General features: G+C 45.8%; 1 protein-coding gene and 1 long non-coding RNA gene across 2 annotated transcripts; both read left to right on the top strand.

Moving 5' to 3' along the window:
• Window positions 1-812: 812 nt before the first annotated feature.
• Window positions 813-12,917, top strand: MRPL46 (mitochondrial ribosomal protein L46). The gene is made up of 4 exons (XM_026709374.2): window positions 813-1,070; window positions 3,638-3,818; window positions 5,654-5,827; window positions 12,479-12,917. The coding sequence occupies exons 1-4, from the start codon at window positions 849-851 to the stop codon at window positions 12,727-12,729; spliced, it is 828 nt and encodes a 275-aa protein (XP_026565159.1). The 5' UTR covers window positions 813-848; the 3' UTR covers window positions 12,730-12,917.
• Window positions 7,562-10,067, top strand: LOC148124722 (uncharacterized). Its single transcript, XR_015745104.1, has 3 exons — window positions 7,562-7,697; window positions 9,812-9,890; window positions 9,979-10,067. It is a non-coding gene; the product is annotated as an uncharacterized LOC148124722 (long non-coding RNA).
• Window positions 12,918-15,352: the final 2,435 nt, after the last annotated feature.

The following is a 15,352-nucleotide window of genomic DNA, read 5'->3' as shown; positions in this document are numbered from 1 at the left end:
ATCCTCAGGGTCACCTGAGTAGTGAAAATGGTTCCTGCAGCCTGCAATTTTTCCCTCTGGAAATCCATTCCTATTCTCACACAATTCGAAGGGTGTTCATCCCAGATTGTATAGGTAAACCTCTGTAAAAGTCCACAGATTTGCAGAAAATATAACCCTACCCCTAACCCTTTGAATGGGGTGGGAGTAGGAAGGGATTTCCAGAGGAAAAATCGCAGACTACAGGAACCATTTGCACAACTCAGTTGACCCTGAAGACACAGATAAACCTCCAAGTGCTTCAACTACCCTCTAAAAGGATGCAAATGACCAGCTGTCTGCAAGGAACACAAATCCTTCCATTCCCCACCATCCTGTCAGAGCAGAAGAAGCTTTTTGGATGAGAAGCAAAACATCTTCAAAGAAAAAAAAACAAGAAAGACTAGTTGCCTCCAGAAAAAGAAAAGCACCTCTGGGACTCGGCACATAGCACATTAGGGCAGTTCGGGGTCCCAGCCATTCTCTCAACACGTGGACCAGAAGAGTCCCCCCCCCCACGGATCTAGGGGTCTTGGCTGACCCCAGAAAGCTTGACTTCTCAGCCTGTCAATCAGGTGGAAACCCTGGGAGCAGGGATCTCCAAACGTGGTCACTTTGAGATTTGTGGACTTCCTGAGGAATTCTGGGAGTTAAAGTTCACAAGTCTCAAAGTGATCACGTTTGGAGACTTCCTGCCTTGGCGGCTGCCTTAAAGCGAAACGATACTTTGAGCAAAGCCACCAACAGCTTGGCCGGACTGCTCCCTTTCCTGGAAGGGAAGTTTTACCGGAAGCGGAAGTCGCGCTCCCGGCGGAAGCGGCCGGCCCCGCATGGCATGGTGGGCCTTTGGCGGTAAAATGGCTCCCCTCGGCAGGATGCTACTCTCCGTCCGCACTTGGAGCCGTTTTTGCGCCGGCCGGAGGGCGTTTTCCGACAGCCCCGGAGCTGCGTCGGGATGGAAACTGTACGGGGCGCTTTGCTTGCAGCGGAGGCCTCTCCTCGCTCAACCCCTGAGCCCGGAGGAGGAGGAAATGGCCGAGCTCACGCAGCAGGTGGGGCGCCGCACGGGCTGGAGCTGCCCGGGGTGGGGTGGTGGGAGGGGTGGTAAGCAACTGCGAGGCTTTCTTGGAGACGAGGCCTTCGAGGGGTGGGGAGAGACCCGCTTTGTTCGGGAGACTGGGCCGTCCCTGCCCTTCCAGAAGCCGCCCTAGAAAGGAGGGAAAGATGGGGCCCAAAGCGATGAGGCTTTGGGGTCCTTCTGTGGCTATCTGGACCCACCAGCAGGTCCTGGCAGCCTCGAGCAAGGGTTCGATTTTGGGTTTCTTTGGCACCTTCGAGGCAGTTTTGACACCTGGTGACTGTGGAGAAATCTCTTGGCGAGATTTCAGAAGGAGCTTGCCATTGCCTTCTTGTTAGGGCTGAGTGAAAGCGACTGGCTTAGAACTTAGAAAGGACTTACAATAACTTTATTGTCACTTTGAATGTAGCACTAGCACTTAGACTTCTATACCACTTTACAGTGCTTTACAGGCCTCTCTAAGTGGTTTATAGAGTCAGTCTCTTGCCCCCCAAAATCTGGGTCCTCCTTTTACCCACCTCGGAAGGATGGAAGGCTTGGGAAGGATTGAACTGCCAAACTGCCTGCAGCCAGCAGAAGTAGCCTGCAGTACTGCATTCTAACCACTGGGCCACCATGTGTCTTGAAACCTAAACCTGGATCTCCAATCCCAATGCAACTTTTTAACCCCCATGCTACACTGTCTCCCACACTTCATGACCTACATGCTTCCTAATTATTAAATTAAACCTTAATCTGGTTTGCATGATGTATTAAATTCAATAGAAATTTACACAAGATCCAAAACTGGAACAGCAATAGCACTTAGACTTATATACCACTTCACAGTGCTTTTGCAGCCCTCTCTAAGCGGTTTACAGACTCAGCCTATTTGCTCCCAACAATCTGGGTCCTCATTTTACCCACTTCAGAAGGATGGAAGGCTGAGTCAACTTTGAGATTGGTGAGATTCAAACTGCCAAATTGCAGGCAGCCAGCAGCTAGAAGAAGTAGCCTGCAGTACTGCACTCTAACCAACTGTGCCACCACGGCTCATGCACAATATATACGGTAGTGTACACTAATCGGCATACATTAAAATGAAATTTTGTTGCATATACTTCTCAAACAGTCACCCCCTCCAATATACACTACATAGCCACGACAGAATAAATAAGCACAAAGATATGCATATACCCTCATATATGACACCGAGAAGCAGTACAGTCTAGCTGGGATGCATACATGGACATGGCTAGAAAAATGAATCTTGAGAGTTTACCAGACGGCATAGGGAACAAAGCTGTTACAGAATCAAGGTCATCCTGCTAGATTCAGACCTAAATGAGGACTAGAACTAAGTTTCTAGTCTGATGTGTTAACTACTACACCAAACTGGGTCTCAATGGCTCATTGCATCTGGTGATACCCCAAAATCACTTCCCTTCATCCATCTGGAAGAAGCTCAAGAGTGCGGGATCCCCAGTGCAGAGGCTAAGTAATTGGGCATCTTAGTAAGAGCGTTTCCTGGTATATGGGGATTTGGAACAGGATTGGCTTTAAGAGCCCAGATCAAATTAATTATTTCATCACGAATGAAGGCAAATATACGTTTCCCAGGTTAATGTTGCATTTCATCCTTGTTGACTGACTGATGTTTGGGGGAAGGAATTGGGGGAGGCTGATCCCACAGAGGCCTATGTGGCTTGAAACCCAATTAGCTGTCATTCATTGCTGTAAAGTAGGGTTTCTGAAAGTGTGGTTCAAGAACCCCTGGGAGTCTCAAATCAAAATTATTTGTCAGACATTGAAGATATTTTCAAAAACTTGAAACAATGTCCCTCTTCTCATTATTTTGTATTTGATAAAAATACAGGAATTTTTCATGAAAAATATGGTAGATACCTAACAGGTTTAATATTGTTATTTTTATAGGAGTCTGTGAATATGTCAAGTTTAATTTTTGATATGGTAAATGTTGATAAATATAATCCATACAAACAAGCCTTTTTATGTGTGTTTGTGTTTACTTTCATGGTCATGGTCATGATGTGCACTGAAAATAGCGTTTCATTTTGTTGTACAAGGTGCAGTGACAATAAAGTAAAGTAAACTTTTTAGGTTCCTCCATAGTTTTTAAAAGTGGAAAGGGGTCCTGAGAGCAAAAGGTTTAAGAAGCTCTGATCTAAGCTACAGCAGTATTGTCAACATTATGTTCTAAAGCTTTCCATGACTGGAAAATACAATAATACCTGTAAACATGTATTTCTCTGAAGAAAGGACCTTCTAATAAGCTTTTTGAATGAGTGACGAGTGGGACTTAAAATATGAAAGCATGATGATTACTGCTGTGCAGAATCTCAAACTAGATGGACCAATGGCCTATATAGTGCTAAGCAGTACTTCATTTAATTGGGATTTACTGAACTAGGATCTCATGACAGGCTGCATTATAAGTGAATGACTGATTTTGGATTGATCCAGGTTTGTAAATATTACTCTAGGGTGTGTGTACAAAGCAAGCTAGTTTCTACAGCTTGGCAACTTGTTTTTCTTTTTTAGATAGAGGTAGATAAAAGCTTGTATTCAGACCATGAACTCAGATGTTTTGCAGAGGATGAGTTTCTGCGTCAAAGGAGTAAAGAAAAATACGATATTCCTGAGAAGATTGTCCTGGTCCAAGATATTGAAGATGCCTGGGAACAGAAATTTCAGAAATTCAAACCTGCCCTACGGATAACAGGTTCAAATCCATGCTTTTTTCATACTAACTTTGTTGCATATGTTTGGTTATAGCTGAATTCAGATGAATTCTACTGAATTTGGAGAACTAGATGCTTGAGAAGACCACTGAGAGAGAAATCAGCATTTTTCAACTCAGGTTGCAAAGACTACTATATGTTTTTTTTTTATCATTTCAGAATACATCATTTCTATAACTTAAATTACACAAAGATTCTGGTTTAAGAATTTTGTAAGAAACTTCTTGGGTCGTCTGAAAGCAAAGTTACAAAGAGAGGTGGTGGTTTCTTTCTTTTTATGTGAAAGTCTCAGAAATTCTTTGCTCTCAGTTCCTGCACTGAAGACAGAGGCCTCATCCCATATTTTTTCTTTGCTTTTGTAAAGCTGGTGAAAGCAGGACACAGACAGTTTGCAGAAAAGAGTGACTTTCAGTTAATTGGGAGGGAGGTGGGGTGAGAGAGGAAAAACAGTATCTAGACCAAAGCGGAACTGATTATATATAGGAAAAGAAGAGACCTCATGATTTCCAAAGAATAATGAAAAAATATGCACATGTACATATATCATGAGAAAACATGATTTATGGTTTATTCTGCCAAACGTAAATACCAAAATCTGGTCATGATGTGTACATTCTTGCTTCAAGTTTCACACTAGAAGAAGTCATTTCATTTTCCCCTTATGTGGAAGAGTAGCAGCTCAGTGGTTAAGGCTTGTTGGTTCTAAAGCTGGCAGCCCGGGTTCAAGACCTGAGCGTCACACAACGGGCTGAGCTCCTGTCCTTGCTCCAGCTCCTGCCCACCTAGCAGTTCAAAAGCATGCAAGTAGATAAATAGATACCATTTCCGTGGGAAGGTAACAGCGCTCTGTGAGGTCATGCTGGCCACATGACTACGGAAATGTCTTCAGACAGCCCTGACTCAATGGCCTTGAAATGGAGATGAGCACTGCCCCCTATAATCAGCAACAACTAGTGGAGTAAAATCCACATTGGGACTCCTTATGTGGAAGAGCACGTGATTAATTCCATCCAAGGCCAATCAATTTCAAATGACCTTTGTTACACTAGTTCAGTTAGCCACAAGCTAGCAACATTAAGGATGCTGAATATTAATAGGATGAAAAAATATGCATGGCAATTAACTGCAATATGTGGTTTTAAATTTCACATTTTTAAATATTAAATATCTTCAGAAGAATCTCTTTCCCTTACTTCCAGTAAGTACAATCAGGTACTGGCTGTCCTTTCTGATTTGAAAGAATGAACTTGTGTATAATTTTTCTGCTTTTTCCCCTGGAGGCATTTCCCACTTACCATTGGCAACCCACTAAATGGCTGTCTCTAGCTTCTGTAAAGCATCTGCCTGGCTGATTCTCCAGGCCAGCTAAAACCAAACTGCTTTCACTGTTTCAGCTGTCAGGAATAGGTATGATTAAGCCTGGCTGAATCTAGATAATGGCCAAGTTAAACTGAAGGAGAGACTTTCTGTAATTTTATTATTTTGTGCTGCTTAAAAATGGCTGATTTCACAATGCTGCTGTGGCTTAGATGTGACTTTTGTCAAGAGCATTGCGAAATCAAAACCAATTTTAAGCCAAGTCAGTGGGTGGAAATTGGCTATTGCGTTTATTTGCATTACTGTTTTCTAAAGAAGAATAGAGTATAGATGGCTGTTTACTATCACCAGAAGTAGGAAAGAATTTTGCAGTCAGTTCCATTTGCAAATTACATCTGTCTTCTTGGTGGCAAGTTCTCTTGTCATTTGTTCTTAGTGTAGCCTCTTTGGATTGTTGAGTAGCTGAATACTTCTTATGCTAAATTTCTTTCTGAGCCAGAGGCTGACCAAAAGAATGACCGGACCTCTTTGAACAGGAAGTTGGACCAGAATTTGCTGCTTTTGGTTAAGCAGAAATTTGGAGATGAAGATATATGGCTGTTGCCCCAGACAGAATGGCAACAAGGAGAGACTTTACGAAACACAGTAGAACGAGTTTTGGTTACCCTTCCAGGTCGGTGACATATTTATATTCTTTAAAACGTCTCTGCTTTTGGGACAGAAAACTATCCTTTCACTTAGAAGTATCTTGTATATAGTGCTATCTGAACAATAATACATTTGTGTTTATGGCTTGTTGCTTTTGAAGCAGTAAATTCTCCTATGAGCTTCTCTGAGCATCCAGTAGTGGGAGGTGCTTCAGTCTCCGCTTCTTAGGCTGAGCTTGAATTGAGGAACGCTCCTCCTCCTCCACGTGACATCTCCATAGCATTCCCCAGTTTTTGCTCAGCCTCGTGCGAGACAGGCAGTGCTTTTCATAGCTCCTTGGCAGATTCAGGATTTCATTGTATTGTGCTCTCTATTCAGGTTTGATAATTCCTCTCTCTTTAGCCTCTGCGCAATTATATTGTTTGTGAGTCTCTCAGTTTAAGAGGAAGTGCAGTTGCGCCCTCGAGGAAGGTGAGGGAGGCTCAGTAGCGGCTTCGCACTACCTCCCAAAGCCAGAAAAATTGACCCTTTCCTCTGCCTCGTTTGCCATTTTTTTCATTTCGTTTACGTTAGCAGCTTATGTTATTTTAAGTTTTGAGTCGTACCGCTGTTCCCCCCCCCCCCTTCGAATGCTGTTTCGAGGGAGAAGGGCCTTTCCCTCTCTTCCCTTGGCTGACTCTGTTTCTCAGAGCTTCGGCTTGATTTTGCTTGGCGGGAAACCGCTGCTGAGAGGCACGATCTATCCCACTGTTGGCAGACGCCATTTTGGGTGCCACCTCGTGGCTGCGCACCATTTTGTTTCTAGTAATTCTGTGCTGTGAGTGGAATTCTGAACTCAAAGCAGCAGGTTCCCGCCTGGACTCCCAAAGCCATTTAATTTTCTGGCTAGATTGCATTTGAGGTTATTTCCTCCTCATTGAGACTTGTTGGCTAACCCTCACAGCTTAATTCTCAGCGGCACAGCAGCAAGCACCCAGGCCTTGTGTCCGCCTGTGCAGGTAGGCTGCTGAAGGCCCCATTTCTTTTTTTCCTCTTCTAACTGGGCCCTAGGCGCTTCAAAATTTGCCTAATTGGTTTGTCCGTTATCTTATTGATACCATCCTAAGATACAACAGCTGTACCAGCAATACTATTTGAATTACAAACATAATAGCATATTACCTTCTTGATAGTATAATATTTTAATTCACTAAAATATCATCACTGAGGTACGATTCATTTGTTTCAATTATATACATACATACATACATACATACATACATACATATTGGTAAAAAAGGGGAGGGGGACGTGAAATACTTATCAGGGCAACCGTTCTTGCCTCAGATCGGACCCTGGGCGTGCCAACCGCCTCAGCTTGATTCTCTAGCCTATTGCTATAATATATAAATTATCAAAATGGCAGTTGGTAACACCTCTAAAGGCCCTTCATTGAAGGCTAAAGCCAAGACTCATCATTTGCACAAGCAGGCTAAAGAGACCTCCAAAGCTTCTCAGAGGGACGCCTTAAGGCGCCACAAGGCCTTGGAAAAGGAAATTAATAAGCGCACCAAGGAAGCCCTCACGGTGCCTCAGGCTTCACTATCCTCCAGTCCTTCTACCTCTGCTCAACCCCCCACCCCCCAGATCTTTCCCTCTCATCCAGGCGCAGCTTGTCTTTGCAAGGACAACAGACTCAGGCTCCCGGAACACCAGCTAGAAGGGCTCCAGAAGCCACCTTCATCCCAACAGCTGCTGGCCTCCGCCAAGAGGATTCCCTCATTGAGGAGGTTCCAGAAAGAGGAAGAACCTGGATGGAGCTGGCTATCCGCCAAGGGATCGCAGCTGGACTCCCAACAAGCAACCAGACCTAGCCATTAAGATCCTTGCCCAGGCCGGATCAACATCAAGTCCAGGTATACTCGCAGAGGGAGAGCCCCACTCAGGAGCGGGAGGAGGAGGAAGAGGGGGAACTGGATCAGATCATGGAAGCAGATGAGTTTGATTTGGGATCTATACAGTATAGCGAACCCCTATCAGAGGCAGACCCCTTAGAAGGGGAAATGTCTGAGGACGAGGGGCTTATCCCTGATCAGCCCGCCTTTGCAGGTTATTCAGGCCACACCTGTTCAAATGTTATTCAAGGCCAAGAACATTTCAGGCCTAAGCAAACAATCACCAACTGACAACCCTGCACCATTAAGGGAAGGTCCAGAGGACCTAATCTTTAACCAGCCCGTTGTTGAGGCCAAGGTTATCCCGGTTCCACCCATCTTCTCCGATCTGGTGCAAAAACAGCTAGCTTCAGCGGTGGTACACCCAGCCCCATCTGGTCATGACAAAAAATATTTTAATTTGGATCCAGAATTTTCAAAATTACTGAGTACCCCTGAGGTAGACGAGCCCGTAGTGGGCTTAGCGTCCTCCTTGACCCCGACAGATGCGCTGGAGGCTCTAAAGTCAGAGGAAAAGCGGGCCGAGCTGGCCTTGCACAGGGCACATCAATCGGACGCATGGGCCATCAGATCGGCTATGGCTGCATCTTTTTTCACAAGGTCATCTATTCGATGGCTGCGCCAGCTGAAGCAACACGTCCCTACATCCAACATCAGGGTGCACCAGGACATTGCAAAGCTCACTGCTGCAGCCGAGTTTTCGGCTGATGCCACATACCACTCAGTTAAGTTTTCTACAAGAGCAATCACATCACATGTCACAACCCGTTGTTTACTCTGGCTGAGACATTGGCAAGCTGACTTTAAGAATAAAGCCAAGCTCGCCTCCTCCCCCATCGTGGGAGACAAATTGTTCGGCCCTTCCCTGGATCCCTTACTAATGGAGACCCGCAATAAGAAAAAATTCCTCCCCTCCCTTTCACGAAGGTCAGACTTCAGAGGTCCCCAGCCCTTTCGGAGAGGCTCCTTTCGGCCTTTCTATCAGGCTCCCTTCTCCCCCAGATATCAGAGGCCCCCTTTGTTTAGACCTGGACAACCCCAGGATAGAGCCGATTCGGGAGACAGGAACAGAAGGGGCAGTCAATACAAACAACCCTTTCGGGGAGCAGGAATTAGGCCCTTCTGACACCCAAGATAGATCAAGGGACACTCTTCCCTTTGGCGGACGCTTCATGTTGTTCGCCAACCGATGGGACTCCTCTACCTCTGACCCTTGGGTCAGAGACACCATTAGATTTGGACTTGCTCCCGAGTTTCATTCCACTCCCCCAGATTTCTTTATGTCACGCCCCCCTTCCAGAGACCTGATTAAGCGTAATCTAATGGATTCTGCTATCCAACATCTCCTAAACATAAGAGCCATACAACCAATACCGACCGAACAACGAGGACGGGGTTTTTACTCTTATCTTTTTGTTGTACCAAAACAGTCGGGGGGGTGGAGAGCGATTTTAGATTTAAAAAGACTCAACCATTTCCTGATATATCGCAAATTCAAAATGCATACCCTCCAATCGATATTGATGGGCATCAGGCAAGGAGACGTGCTCACGTCCATAGACTTGACAGAGGCGCATTTACATATCGCCATTCGGCCTTCCCACTATAAATTTTTATGGTTCTGTTACAATAATTATCACTTTGAATACCTGGCCCTTCCCTTTGGATTAGCCTCTGCCCCCAGAACCTTTACCAAGGTCCTTGCAGTGCTAGCTGCCCATCTTAGGAACATCCCTGTTCGTCTTCAGTGCTATCTGGACAACATTTTAATCCTGTCTCCCTCTATCCACCAAGCAGTTAGGGACACCCAGGTCACTTTAACATCTCTCCAAGAGCATGGGTTTCTGATAAATTGGAAGAAGAGCCAATTATCGCCTTCAACTCGAATAACTCATTTAGGGGCAGTTATTGATACAGTGGAAGACAAGGTCTATCTGTCCTCAGATAGACTGCTTAGTATCCAAAAATCCGTTAGGGAGATGAGGCGGCTTAGGAGGGTGACATCTGGATCTGTCAAAATTATTGGAAAAAATGATATGCATTTCTATTGTTCCCTGGGCCCGTCTACACACCAGATCCCTCCAGTGGTTCCTGCTTCCGTACCAAAGATCCGGCAGAAGCAACTCCAAACTCATGGTCAGGGTACCTCCCAAGGTCCGCATGTCCCTTCTCTGGTGGGCCAAACCGGTCATCAACAAAGGCTGCCTCTTCAAGGAGCCTCAAAGGCTCACTCCCACTGCAGATGCCAGTCTGTTTGGATGGGGCGCCCACATCCAGTCACTCACATCCCAGGGCAGATGGTCCGCAATAGAACGGTCCTGCAGTATAAACTGGTTGGAACTTCGCGCTGTGCACCTGGCCCTTCGCAGCTTCCTTCCCAAGGTACGCGGTCAACACATTCTCATTCTAACAGACAATGTGACAGCCAAAGCGCACATCAACAAACAAGGGGGCACACAATACAATTAATGAGGGAAGCCGAGCGCCTGTGTCGCTGGGCAGAGAACAATCTTCTGTCCATCAAGGTGGAGCACATTTCAGGCCTATCAAATACACAAGCAGAATGGTTAAGCAGGGCCACCATAGACCAGTCAGAGTGGCGCCTCCACCCATCCCTGTTCAAAGAGGCAACAAGGATATTTGGACAACCGGAAGTGGATCTATTTGCTTTCCCCCTCAATGCTCAGCTCCCGAGATTCTTCTCAAGGTACCCATCCCAAGGGGCAGAGAATTACAACGCGCTCCGCTGCCCACAGCCCACGGGGCTCTTATATGCCTTCTCACCACTAGCAGTGGTGCCCAGGGTCATCCAGAAGTTGCTACACGAGAAAACAGAACTGCTCCTAGTGACACCTTATTGGCCCAGAAGGCCATGGTTTGCGGACCTTCAAAGTCTCTTGGTAGCCCCTCCCTGGAGGATTCCACCAGACAGGATCTCACTATCTCAGGGGCCCCTCCTGCACCCAGACCCTCAATGGTTTCAATTGACCGTCTGGAGGTTGAGTGGAACACTTTGAGGAGTGAAAAGCTCTCCAACAGGGTCATTAGCACTATTCTAGCTGCCAGACGGCCATCAACCATTCGAATTTACAATGCCACATGGTCCATTTTCTGTAGATGGTGTAGCAAGTTTCAAATTAACCCCGTTTCACCTTCTGTCGCTCAGATTTTGGAGTTTCTTCAGGAGGGACTTGACAAGGGGCTGTCTCCTAATACATTGAAACGACAGGTAGCTGCACTGACATCAGTTCTTTCCTATGAGGGTCTCAGTTCACTCTCTCATTACCCGCGTATATGGGCTTTTCTTCAAGGGGCCACCAATTTACGCCCCCCAGCAGTGCACCGTTATCCCACCTGGGACCTTAACAAGGTCCTTCTTTCTCTCACCCAAAAAAACTTTCAAACCTTTGAGGGAGTCAGGTCTCCAATTTTTGACATATAAGGTTGTTTTCCTTGTAGCCATCTCCTCTGCTCGTCACATATCGGAAATCGCAGCCTTGTCTGTCAGACAAGATCTCTGCGTTTTTCATACCGATCGAGTGGTCCTCCATCCTAATCCCACTTTTATGCCCAAGGTCAATTCAGTTTTCCACAGAGCACAGGAGCTCATCCTTCCAAATTTTTCTCCAAGGCCCTCGCAGGAAAGGGAAAGGCAATGGCACACGCTTGATGTAAGGCGCGCTCTGTGAATCTACATCAAGCGCACAGAGCCTTTCAGAAAATTGGAGGCCTTATTTGTTTCCTTTCAGCCCAAAACACAAGGTCACAAGGTGTCTCCGTCCACCATAGGCCGTTGGATAAGAGCAGCAATAGCTAAGTCATATCAGTCTCAAGCCCTGCAGGTGCCCAGAGGCATAACTGCTCATTCAACTAGGAGTGCTGCAACTTCGGCAGCTTGGGCCACTCAGACACCAGTAACTGAAATCTGCCGGGTGGCGACTTGGTCTTCCCCATCGCCTTTCATCAGACACTATAAAATTGATGTGTTTGCCTCTGCGGAGGCCTCATTTGGCAGACGGATTCTGCTACGGGTTCTTAGGGACCCTGAGGAGATTCCGGACCAGACGGAGTCCCTCCCGTAGGACAAGCCAAGCTTTGGTATGTACCACTACTGGATGCTCGGAGCAGCTCATAGGAGAAGGGGCGTTGGTACTTACCTGATACGCCCGTTCTCTTTGAGCTGCGAAGAGCATCCAGCCCCACCCTTTTTTTCCGTCTGGTGAGGTCTTGTTTTGGCCAATGAACCTTTTTAGAGAGTAGGGATGAGAACATTTGTTTCTCTCGTCTTTGCAAAACTGGGGAACGCTATGGAGATGTCATGTGGAGGAGGAGGAGCGTTCCTCAATTCAAGCTCAGCCTAAGAAGCGGAGACTGAAGCACCTCCCACTACTGGATGCTCTTCGCAGCTCAAAGAGAACGGGCGTATCAGGTAAGTACCAACGCCCCTTCCATTCTTGCGGTTTGTTATTTGTGCATTAATAAATTGAGAACCCAGCTGTTATACATCATGAACCATGGTTTATGGAACAATATGACGGAAAAACACCTTTGGGACAACCATGACCTGGATGATTGTGAATCTCTATAGTCAATATTAGAAAGCATGTTGGAATTGAAGGAAAGTGTTTTTTAAAAAAGGGGAGGGGGTTGGGGCTGGGGACAAGGATGGCATTATTTGTTCTCATGTTGCTCACCAGGTTGCTGCCTTTTTCTTTTTCTTTCCACCTTCTGAAACTCCCAAGGAATCCAGACGCAGGCCAAGTTCCTAGGAAATGCGCCCTGTGGCTTTTACAAGTTCAAGTTCCCTAAGGCAATCCGCACTGAGACCGACATTGGAGGGAAAGTGTTCTTCTTCAAAGCCTTCTTGGAGGGCAGCCCCCAGCTTCCATCCAAGGAGAAAGCGGACTGCTTGTGGGTCAGCAAAGGGGAGCTGGGGGACTACTTGAAACCTGCCTATCATTCTCAGGTTTTTCGGTTCTTAGTGGATATCTGAATCCTACAACTATGTTTCTCTTTTGTCACTATCAGTGTGGAAAGTAAGAGTAGAGTGACTTCACATGGATGGTGGAGATGGCACCATGCGTCCTTTGCATGTGTAGATGCTATATTGGGTCCAGGATAAGGATAATAAAATAAATACTAAATATAAGCGTGCCAAGAAACAGCAACATCTATGTTTAAGCTGTCTGGTGTCTTCATTTCCTCACAGTGCAAACAACTGCCCAAGGAGCATAGCAGGTAAGAATGCAGACTAAGACTGGACTAATAAAAATCTTTTCTCTGGATAGCCCAATGACCTGTCTGATGTCTGCTCCTGTGTACCACCTAAGTGAAGCAGCTTCTTTGTTACTGGGACATCAGCCTTTCCTAGGGGATGTAAGAGAAAAACCAAGTAAGAGGGCCCGCAAAACATGCTGCTGTGAGTCAAGAGGACAAGCAATGCCACGAGGCAGATTGATTGCAATAATCAAGCAGATGGAGAGATGGAATGGGCAGCATGCCTTCTTCCACCATAATTTGCTGGATTTAATAGTAGGCCACCTGTTTTCAATTGAGAGCTGTATTATTTGCTTTATGCACCCTTGTGGAGCTCATAGTGGCCTTTGAAGCCATTCCCTCCATAAATGAGTAGTGAAAGAAACTATTGCTGCATTCACACACCCTTGTTACCTTGAACAAAACTCTCAATTCTTTGGTTTCACAACTGAGTCTGAATCGTAAACTATAACACTTGATCGAATGATGCTCATTCAGGATGTTTTCTGTCTTTTTGGATCCTGTACTTGCCAGGTTGTTGGCAGATGGGCAATTCTTGTTTTGAACCAGGTTTTGTACCACAATGGGAGTAGCATACAACATGGGTTTGCATCAGCAAGGCTGGGTGATCATTGGAGGAGACTTGTCTCTCCTTGTCTCCCTTTTCCTAATACACCATTGTGCCAAGGGAAGAATGGGCGTGTCTGTCACATTCTCCCCTGCCACATTGCGGACTGTGGCTATAAGGCATCCACTTGGTTGAACAAAAGGCAAACTCGAGGTTGAGTTTTGTTCTTTACAAGGGAGTGGGGTGTGTTTTGGCTCTTCTCTAGCTAGGAATTGAGAACATTAGTGGAGGCATGTTTGGTCTTATTGGTTAGGAAGGAGCCAATCTCTGATAGGTTTGTCATCAATATTGCAGACTTGCAAAGAAATCACTTCAATAACATTCTTGTAACCTGAGAGAATTGTATTTTTTCGGAGTATAAGATGCACTTTTTCCATCCCCAAAAGTGGGTGGAAATGTCTGTACATCTCATACAGTGAATGTTGATGAAGCCCTGCCCACCTTCTGGCCCCTACTCTTTTTTGGCCTCTGTGTGCCCCATTTTCCACTCGTTCTGATCCCTGCTGCCCGGAACGGGCTGAAAACTGGGGCGTATGGAGACTGAAAATAGGATGCGGAGGCTGAAAATGGGGTGCGCTGAGGCAGCAATAAGCTGGCAATCCCTGCAGCCTGAAACAGCTGATCATCAGGAGGCTGATCCAACCCACAATCAGCTGCTTATGCTGATCAAGCTGTGCTAAAGCTGAAACAGGCTCTTTCTGTAAGGAGGCAAATTGCTGGGAGGCAGAGACACATTTTTTTTTCCTGTTTTCCTCCCCAAAAGCTAGGTGTGTCATACTTTGGAGCGTCTTATACTCTGAAAAATACGGTAGTCTGTTTTGTTCCTACTAAGAGCCATGGTTGCTCAATGGTTAAAATGCAGTATTGCAGGCTAACTCTGCTCACATTGCCAGGAGTTCAATTCCCTCAACCCCTGACCAACTCAAGGTTGACTCATCCTTCCATCCTTCCAGGGTTGGTAAAATGAGGACCTGGATTATTGGAGGTAGTATGCTGACTCTGAACCACTTAGAGCTGTAAAGCACTGTGAAGCTGCATATAAGTCTTAAGTGCTATTACTGTTGCTACTTTAAAATATATATATATATATATATATATATATATATATATATATATATATATATATATATATATATATATATATATATATAAAGTAGCAACAGTAATAGCACTAAGACTATATGCAGCTTCACAGTGCTTTACAGCTCTAAGTATCTCTGTAGTTAGAAGATCTGGTCTTGAGATAGAAGATACCATCGGGAACTGACCAGAGGGAGACCTGACCAAGTTTATTTATGCAATCAAGGCAGAGGTGGTATTCAGCAGGTTCTGACCAGTTCTGGAGAATCGGTAGCAGAAATTTTGAGTAATTTGGAGAACTGGCAAATACCACCTCTGACTACCCCCCACCCCCAATCCTCTGCCTCCCGAGTCCCAGCTGATCGTCTGGGTCTCCTTTTGCTGCTCTGCACAGGAGAACGGAGCTGGAAAGCAGGTTAGTGGAGTGGGGAGGGATTGGGGATTTTTGCAGTAACCTCCCAGGAGTGGGGGAGGGAATGAAGATTTTGCAGTATCTTTCCCCTGCCATGACCACCAAACCACGCCATGCCCACCAAGCCATGCCCACAGAACCAACAGTAAAAAAATTTGAATCCCACCACTGAATCAAGGTTGTCTAAAGTCCTGTTGTAATAATACTGAAACTCTAGGCTAATTGGTTCCTCTGGACAGC

Source organism: Pseudonaja textilis, chromosome 13 (genome assembly GCF_049901715.1).
Source record: "Pseudonaja textilis isolate UNSWEBS1 chromosome 13, rPseTex1.2, whole genome shotgun sequence".
NCBI lineage: Eukaryota > Metazoa > Chordata > Lepidosauria > Squamata > Elapidae > Pseudonaja > Pseudonaja textilis.
This window is presented reverse-complemented; position numbering and strand designations above follow the sequence as displayed.

Coding starts and splice junctions, on each gene's coding strand:
- MRPL46 (XM_026709374.2), top strand. CDS start 849: ATGGCATGGTGGGCCTTTGGCGGTAAAATGGCTCCCCTCGGCAGGATG. Junction 1,071..3,637: donor TGGCCGAGCTCACGCAGCAG/GTGGGGCGCCGC, acceptor TTTCTTTTTTAG/ATAGAGGTAGATAAAAGCTT. Junction 3,819..5,653: donor ACCTGCCCTACGGATAACAG/GTTCAAATCCAT, acceptor TTTCTGAGCCAG/AGGCTGACCAAAAGAATGAC.